This window comes from Eleutherodactylus coqui, chromosome 6 (genome assembly GCF_035609145.1).
Source record: "Eleutherodactylus coqui strain aEleCoq1 chromosome 6, aEleCoq1.hap1, whole genome shotgun sequence".
NCBI lineage: Eukaryota > Metazoa > Chordata > Amphibia > Anura > Eleutherodactylidae > Eleutherodactylus > Eleutherodactylus coqui.
The window spans coordinates 45,811,214-45,820,083 of NC_089842.1; the positions used below are offsets into that span (position 1 = coordinate 45,811,214).

The 8,870-nt window shown below is 47.5% G+C and overlaps 1 protein-coding gene across 1 annotated transcript; it reads left to right on the plus strand.

The window, feature by feature from the left end:
* Positions 1-597: 597 nt before the first annotated feature.
* LOC136633555 (olfactory receptor 10A3-like) lies at positions 598-1,530 on the plus strand. The gene has a single exon (XM_066609316.1). It carries the CDS (start codon positions 598-600, stop codon positions 1,528-1,530), a length of 933 nt encoding a protein of 310 aa, XP_066465413.1.
* The last annotated feature ends 7,340 nt before the right edge of the window (positions 1,531-8,870 follow it).

Consider the following 8,870-nt stretch of genomic DNA (forward strand, 5'->3'; position numbering starts at 1 on the left):
CAATCATCAGGATATTGACATAATCAGGACATGAATATTATTAGGACATCAACATGTGAGCTCATAAAGCCTGACACCTTCACAAAAATTCTGCTTTATTAATGTTTTTCACCTTTTTTTTACTTAATTATCCACCTTCCTCTAGTTAAAACACAGGTCCTCCCAAGTCAGAAAGAGCTGCTGAAAACAGTAAATCACTTACTATGTGGACAGGAGCTTCTTCAGTGTGCCAGAAAAATATAACAGAGCTACCCTCAACTGCTGTCCAAAGAAGCCATTCGTCCTGTCACAGGTAAAGAGCAGTATAGGACATGTAATACCGTACTATACTGTTGAGAGGCATGACTAAATAGTCAGTCAGCGTATGAATTTCAGTAGTACAATGGTTTTACCAGTGAAATACCTATGCTGATGGGCTGAATTTTCCAGAAGACTGCACATGCCACGGATCCATGTTGCCTGACATTGTATGCTGAATCTGGTTTCAAATAACAAAGGTCTGGAAAAGACCATTGCTTGTTGAAAAGTTTGTATTCTATATCCAATGTATCTTGAGGGACCTTTTACTGTCACAGAACCTGGGCTTTAATTAATGGTATGGATAAAGGAAACCGTACAACAATGGAATTTATTTTTATATCATTTTCCAATGTCCCGGAATTGCAGTATCTCCTATTTACTTCATTTCTTTGTATCTATAGTATATCTGTAGCCGCGCATATGTTTATAATTGTCGTCTATAACCTTAGTTCAAACCTTCATACTCCTATGTACTTTTTTCTTGCTAACTTCTCATTTTTAGAAGAATGTTACATCTCAACGATTACACCCAACATGTTAAAAAATCTTCTATCAAATCATAAAACCATCACTTTCTATGGCTGTGCCGTGCAAATGTACTGTTTTTTGTTATTGGGATCTACAGAGTGCTATTTACTGGCAGCCATGGCTTATGACCGATATAACGCCATATGTCACCCATTATTATATAACGTGATTATGAGTAGAAATGCTTGTCTTAAGCTTATCGTGTACTCATGGCTCATTGGTTTGATGGTTGCCATAATACAGACGTCTCTTACATTCTCCTTACCTTTTTGCGGACCCAATAAAATCAACCATTTCTACTGTGACATTCTACCCATAATGGCCTTGGCATGCAGTGACACACAGTTTAATGAAATTGTCACTTTTTTAATTGTCCTACTTCTAATTGTAGGTGCTTTCCTATTAACAATTGTTTCATATACACAGATCATATGGACAATTATAAAGCACCATTCTGCAGCAGGGATGAAGAAAGCTTTCTCCACCTGCACCTCTCACCTCATAGTGGTGACTATTTTTTATGGATCTGGTAGTATAATGTATTTGAGGCCTAAGTCGACTTATGGTACAGATATGGACAAGTTTATATCACTCATGTATACTGTTATTGCACCATTGATAAATCCTTTTATTTACAGTTTAAGAAATAATGATGTGAAATATGCTGTAAGAAAAATGATACACAACATAAAAATAGGCTAGCCATAAATTATTTTTTTTTTTTCCTCATTTGAGACCATTCACAGTGTATAATCATTTGTAAATGTGCTTCCCTTCACAACCACAATAATGTCAGTGTAAATGTTGCCGCATACATTTTCATACTTGACCTCATGGCCTACTTCAATAAATTTTTAAAAATGCCAATGGTTCTGGTTAAAGGTTTCCTGAATGTCCGATTCCCACTTTAATTGAAAAGGTAAGGCAGTTGGGTAGTTATGCTCTGATAATGATAGGTAAGCTCTAGAAATACCGGCTTTCCGAATCTTGTGGTCATACATAAAAGCTTCACACTTTGAGTACGAGGAACCCTCTCCCGGCCCACCGAAGATATGAATTGCCTCAGTTGGAGGTATTGGTAAAATTCTTTATGGGGTAATTGAAATGAGTTACTTAAGTCGTTAAATAGCTTTAATCTCTGACTTTCTAGAAGGTCCCCTATTTTAAAAATATCTCTTGCTCACCAGACATCAAAGTTTGCATCTGGGATTAGTATCTGTAATGCTTTTAGAGTTATTTTAGAAGTCCATAGAGACAGGAGCCCTATTGATAGAGACATATTTTTCCATATAAATAGGCAGGAAATATGAATGTAGGGATTTTTTTAGATAGTCTGGAAACCCACAAGAGGTTAGACAGTTTAGGGTACCTAGTAACTCTGGATTCAATCTGAACCCAATGTTTCAAGGACTCTACCAACCACCAACTTTCCAATTGGTTAAGGAGAGTGGCATAGTAATAGTTCTTTATACATGGGCACCCAAATCCACCTTGTGAAGGGTGAAGAAATAACACCACGGATGATATCTGTGCTCTTTGACTGTGCCATTTGAAGCGCATTAATAATCTTTGAATTCTACTCAAAAGATATTAGGCACAAGCACTGGGAGGTTCCGAAATAAATATAGGATTTTAGGTAGTAATTGGAGATGAGCGAGCACACTAGACCGAGCTTGATGCTCATTCGAGCATTAGGGTACTCGAGATGCTTGTTGCTTGTTACTCGAGACGAGCACCACGCGGTACTCGAGTCAATTCCATTTCCTTCCCCGCATGTTTAGCGCCATTTTCTAGCCAATAGACATGCAGGGAAGGCATTATCACTTTCTCCTGTGACGTGCCAGCCCTATCCCACCCCCCTGCAGTGAGTGGCTGGTGAGATCAAGTGACCGCCGAGTACTTAAAGCGGTCCCGCCCGCGGCTCACCTCAGACACACACTGGCAGAGGTTGGGGAAAGTGTTAGCATAGGTCCTGTCTTCAAGAACCCCAACGGTCCTTCTTAGGGCTACATCTGACCAAGTGCATTACTGTTGTTGCTGGCTGGGAGCAGTAGTGCACAATTTTTTTTTTTTCATTTCAGGCCATTTCAGCTATAGCGTTCTCAGTCTGCAGTGTATTATACAGGGAATAGGGAAAGTGCTACTGCTGATATAGGGCAAGTGATAGCATAGGTCCTGTTTTCAAGAAGCCCAACGGTCCTTCTTAGGGCTACATCTGACCGTGTGCATTTTACTTGGTGCCTGCTGGGAGTAGTAGTGCTTCCATTTTTGTATAACGCAGCTAGGCCTGTTTGCAGCCTTTCAGTTAGACTTTTTTCTGGCTGCAGTGCCGTACAATACCGCTCTCATCGTGAAAGTGCACTCAAATTATTCCTAGCCTGCTGCGAACAACCTCATTTATACCATTCTCTGTCTGCAGTGAATTAGACGCAGAGTGTTGGGGCAACAGCCACTTCTACAGGGAAAGTAATATACACTATACAGTCCGTATCCTCCATGCAAAAACCCCAAAGCTCCTTCTTAGGGCTACATCTGACCGTGTGCATTTTACTTGGTGCCTGCTGGAAGTTGTAGTGCTTCCATTTTTGCATTACGCAGCTAGGCCTGTTTGCAGCCTTTCAGTTAGACTTTTTTTCTGGCTGCAGTGCCGTACAATACCGCTCTCATCGTGAAATTGCACTCAAATTATTCCTAGCCTGCTGCGAACAACCTCATTTATACCGTTCTATGTCTGCAGTGAATTAGACAGCGGTCTCACCGCTAAACAGTACTGTAATATTACCGGGGCCACAGCAAAGTATTTCAGCTCAGCTGCTGTGCAGAGCGTTTTACAATACCATTTCCGTTGGTGGGGTTGAGATTGCCGCAGTTGCCAGCACTATCCATTGCCTTAAGAGTCTTCTCCCACTCCACACAGCCTCTATTATCTACAAGTCTCTGTGAGCAGTAAATTACCCCTAGGTATCAGTGCAAGACAGCGGGTTACTTTTTTCAAGTCACAGCATAGAGCCTCCGCTATCTACAAGTCTCTGTGTGCGGTGAATTAAGGCCCAGTTTTCAGTGCTGTACAGTGGGGTAATTTATTTGGGCCCTGCTCTATTCTTAATCCGCCATGATGAGGAGTAGGGGTAAGGGTTGAGGACGTGGACGCGGACGTTCAAGTGATGGTGTGGGCACAAGCCGAGTTCCTGGTCCAGGTGAATCACAGCCGGCTGCTGCGGGATTAGGATAAAGGCAAGTTTCTGGGGTCCCCAGCTTCATATCACAATTTATGGGTCCGCGTGGTGGACCTTTATTACAAACATAGCAGTGTAAGCAGGTCCTGTCGTGGATGGCAGAAAATGCATCCAGCAATGTTTCAACCATCCAGTCTTCTACGCAGTCCACTACTCCCGGCTTAGGGACTTCCTCCCAGCCTCCTCACTCCATGAAAATGACTTATTCTGATGAGCAGGAAGACTCCCAGGAACTGTTCTCGGGTCCCTGCCATGAGTGGGAAAAACTGGTTCCTCTCTCACCTGAGGAGTTTGTCGTGACCGATGCCCAACCTTTGGAAAGTTCCCGGAGTCCTGGGGATGAGACTGGGGGCTTCCAGCAACTGTCTCAAGAGCTTTCAGTGGGTGAGGAGGAGGATGATGATGATGAGACACAGTTGTCTGTCAGTGAGGTAGTAGTAAGGGCAGTAAGTCTGAGGGAGGAGCGCACAGAGGATTCGGAGGAAGAGCAGCTGGATGATGAGGTGACTGACCCCACCTGGTTTGCTAAGCCTACTGAGGACAGGGCCTCAGAGGGGGAGGCAAGTGCAGCAGGAGGACAGGTTGGAAGAGGCAGTGGAGTGGCCAGGGGTAGAGGCAGGGCCAGAGCGAAGAATCCCCCAACTGTTTTCCAAAGCACCCCCTCGCGCCAAGCCTCTGTGCAGAGGGCTAGGTGTTCAAAGGTGTGGATGTTTTTCAGTGAGAGCGCGGACGACCGACGAACAGTGGTGTGCAACCTGTGTCGCACCAAGATCAGCCGGGAGGCACCACTACTAGCCTCACCACCACCAGCATGCGCATGCATATGTTGGCCAAGCACCCTACAAGGTGGGACGAAGGCCGTTCACCGCCTCCGGGTCACACCACTGCCTCTTCCCCTGTGCCCCAACCTGCCACTCAGATCCAATACCCCTCTCAGGACACAGGCAAGAGCGCCTCCCGGCCTGCACCCACACCCTCACCTCCACTGTCCTCCACCCCATCCAGCAATGTCTCTCAGCGCAGCATTCAGCTGTCGCTAACACAAGCATTGAAGCGAAAGCGCAAATACGCCGCCACGCACCCGCATGCACAAGCTTTAAACGTGCACATTGCCAAATTGATCAGCCTGGAGATGCTACCGTACAGGCTTGTGGAAACGGAGGCTTTCAAAAACATGATGGCGGGGGCGGTCCCACGCTACTCAGTCCCCAGTCACCACTATATGTCACTGTGTGCCGTTCCAGCCCTACACCAGCACGCCTCCCGCAACATTAATCGTGCCCTCATCAACGCGGTTACTGGGAAGGTCCACTTAACCACGGACACGTCGACAAGTACTGGCGGGCAGGGCCACTATATCTCCCAGACGGCACATTGGGTGAATTTGGTGGAGGCTGGGACCAAGTCAGAGCCTGGGATCGCTCACGTCCTACCCACAGCCAGAATAGCGGGTCCTTCCTCTGTGCTGGTATCTGCGACGTTTTATGCCACCTCCTCTAAACCCTCCCCTTCCTCCTCCTCCTACGCAACCTCTACCTCTCAATTAAGAAGCGTGAGCAGCACGTCGCCAGCAGTCGGTATCGCGCGGTGCGGCAGCACAGCGGTGGGCAAGCGCCAGCAGGCCGTGCTGAAACTAATCAGCTTAGGTGACAAGTGGCACACGGCCCCCGAACTGTTGCAGGGTCTGACAGAGCAGACCGACCTCTGGCTTTCGCCGCTGAGCCTCCAACCAGGCATGGTCATGTGTGACAACGGACGTAACCTGGTGGCGGCTCTGCAGCTCAGGCAGCCACACACACGTGCCATGCCTGGCCTAGGTCTTCAATATGGTGGTTTAGCGGTTTCTGAAAAACTACCCTCACTTGTCTGACCTGCTCAGCAAGGTGCGCTGCGTCTGCGCACATTTCCGCAAGTCCACCACGGACGCTGCCACCCTGAGGATCCTGCAATATCGGTTTAATCTGCCAGAGCACCAACTGCTGTGCGAAGTGCCCACACGGTGGAATTCTACGCTGCACATGTTGGCCAGGCTGTATGAGCAGCGTAGAGCAATAGTGGAATACCAACTCCAACATGGGCGGCGTAGTGGGAGTCAGCCTCCTCAATTCTTTACAGAAGAGTGGGCCTGGATGACCGATATCTGCCAGGTCCTCGGAAACTTTGAGGAGTCTAGCGAGATGGTGAGCGGCGATGCTGCAATCATTAGCATTACCATCCCGCTGCTATGCCTGCTGGGAGATTCGCTGCAAAGCATAAAGGCCAACGCTTTGCGGTTGGAACAGGAGACGGGGGATGAGAGTATGTTGCTTGATAGCCAGACCACCCTCATGTCTATATTCCAGCGCGTTTTGGAAGAGGAGAAGGAGGGGAATTAGCAGGAGGAGGAAGGGGAAGAGACAGCTGGGCACACTGCAGAGGGTACCCATGCTGCATGCCTCTCATCTGTTCAGTGTGTATGGGCTGAGGAGGAGGAGGAGGAGGATCCTGAAATTCATCTTCCTAGTAAGGACAGCCATGTCTTGCGGGCTGGTACCCTGGCACACATGGCTGACTTCATGTTAGTCTGCCTTTCTCATGACCCTCGCGTTAGACGCATTCTAGCCAACATGGATTACTGGGTGTACATCCTTCTCGACCCACGGTATAAGGAGAACCTTTCCACTCTCATTCCCGAAGAGGAAATGGGTACGAGAGTGATGCAATACCACAGGGCCCTGGTGGAAAAAGTGATGCTAAACTTCCCATCTGACAGCGCTAGTGGCAGAAGGCGCAGTTCAGAGGGCCAAGTAGCAGGGGAGGCACGGAGATCAGGCAGCATGTACAGCGCAGGCAGGGGAACACTCTCCAAGGCCTTTGTCAGCTTTATGGCTCCCCAGCAAGACTGTGTCACCACTCCCCAGTCAAGGCTGAGTTGGAGGGAGCACTGTAAAAAGATGGTGAGGGAGCACGTAGCCGATCGTACCACCATCCTCCGTGATGCCTCTGCTCCATACAACTATTGGGTGTCAAAGCTGGACATGTGGCACGAACTTGCGCTGTACTTTCTGGAGGTGCTGGCCTGCCCTGCCGCTAGCGTCTTGTCAGAGAGGGTGTTTAGTGCAGCTGGGGGAATCATCATGGATAAGCGTACCCGCCTGTCAAGTGCCATTGCCGACATGCTTACACTCATAAAGATGAACAAAGCCTGGATTTCCCCAGACTTCTCTTCTCCACCGGCGGAGAGCAGCGGAACCTAAAGATTCTTTTCGCTGCAACCGGAGAAAAAAGCATCCTCTATCACCGGAAAAAAAGGGGGAATTAGCTTTGTCAATCACTCTCGGATATTAGTCCTCTTCCTCCTCCTCCTGAAACATCATGTCATCATGCTGAACTGCCAATTTTTCTGTGGCCCAAAAGGCCCTGCTTACAATTTTTTTACAATTTTTCAAAGTTTCAAAAGTATTGATACTTTAACAGAAACCAATTTTTTTCACAGGGCTGCCTCCAGGCTCTGTTACAAATTAAGCAACAGCAGTATCTTTAAAAAATATTTCTGGGTTTCACCTGCCCTCTCGGTTGAGCAATTTTTCAGGGGTACACTTTTGCTCTTGGTACACTAATTTTTTTGGCCCTCGCCTATACTGTTATCTAACTAATTTTTCCAGGCTTCGCCTACACTAGAAATGTTACTCGGGTCTGCCCATACTTCTGCTACAGAAATGTTACAGGGGGTCTGCCTATACCCTTGCTGCAGAAATGTTACTGGGGTCTGCCTGTACTTCTGCTACAGAAATGTTACTGGGGTCCGCCTATACCTTTGCTACAGAAATATTACTGAGGTCCACCTATACCTTTGCTACAGAAATGTTACTGGGGTCTGCCAATTCTTCTGCTACAGAAATGTTACTGGGGTCTGTTTATACCTTTGCTACAGGAATGTTACAGGGGTCTGTCTATACTATGGGTGCACTAAGTCTTCCCATCGCGGTGTTTTACCTATCTGGGAAAAATACACTGACTGACTAGGCAGAAATGTGGGCCGAGGCCAAGGTCGTTGGCGGGGTGAAACTCTCCCATGGTTGAGCACTCTGATTTCTTCCTGTGTAATACCATCTTTGTGCACTGACAGCATAGGCGAGCCCAAGGAACTCAAAGACTTTCCCTTGCAGTGTTGAGCTATCTGTGTAGGGACACATAGATTTCCCATTGCTATGTAACTCAGGGCACCTTGGGTCACACAAGGTGGAGGCTCGGACTGAGCCTGACCCTGGCCCCGCTCACGTGCTTCACACACAGACTATAGCGGGTCCTGGTCAAGGTTTCTTGGCCTTGTAATGCCACCTCCTCCTCCTGCTTGGGGTCATGGGATCAGCACTGGGAAACATGTATTTCTCCCGTGTTATCACAGTTCTGAGACACTGGTTTGAGCCAAACAAGAGGAGCGTTACTGCATTAATGAGACGTTCACTGCTGTATTAGCATCGGAGTCCACTCTATGCCTGCGATTGCTGAGGGTGTGTGCAGAGGCCTATGTCATCGGCAGAGTGAATGTCTGCCTTGTTTGGGCACTGTGATTTCTTCAGGTTTAATACTGTCTTTGGGTTCTTTTTGGCTCGCCTATGCTGTGGGTGCACAAAGACTTCCCATAGCTGTGTTTTACCTGTCTGGCACAAATACACTGACTGACTTGGGTAGGGTGCAGAGTGCAGATGGCTTTCCCCTTGCTGTGTCGATTGAGGTATCCGACACCTACACAGAATGAATAGTGAGTGGACACATGAATTCCCCAGTGCTATGTAACTCCCGGCACCTTGGGTCACACAAGGT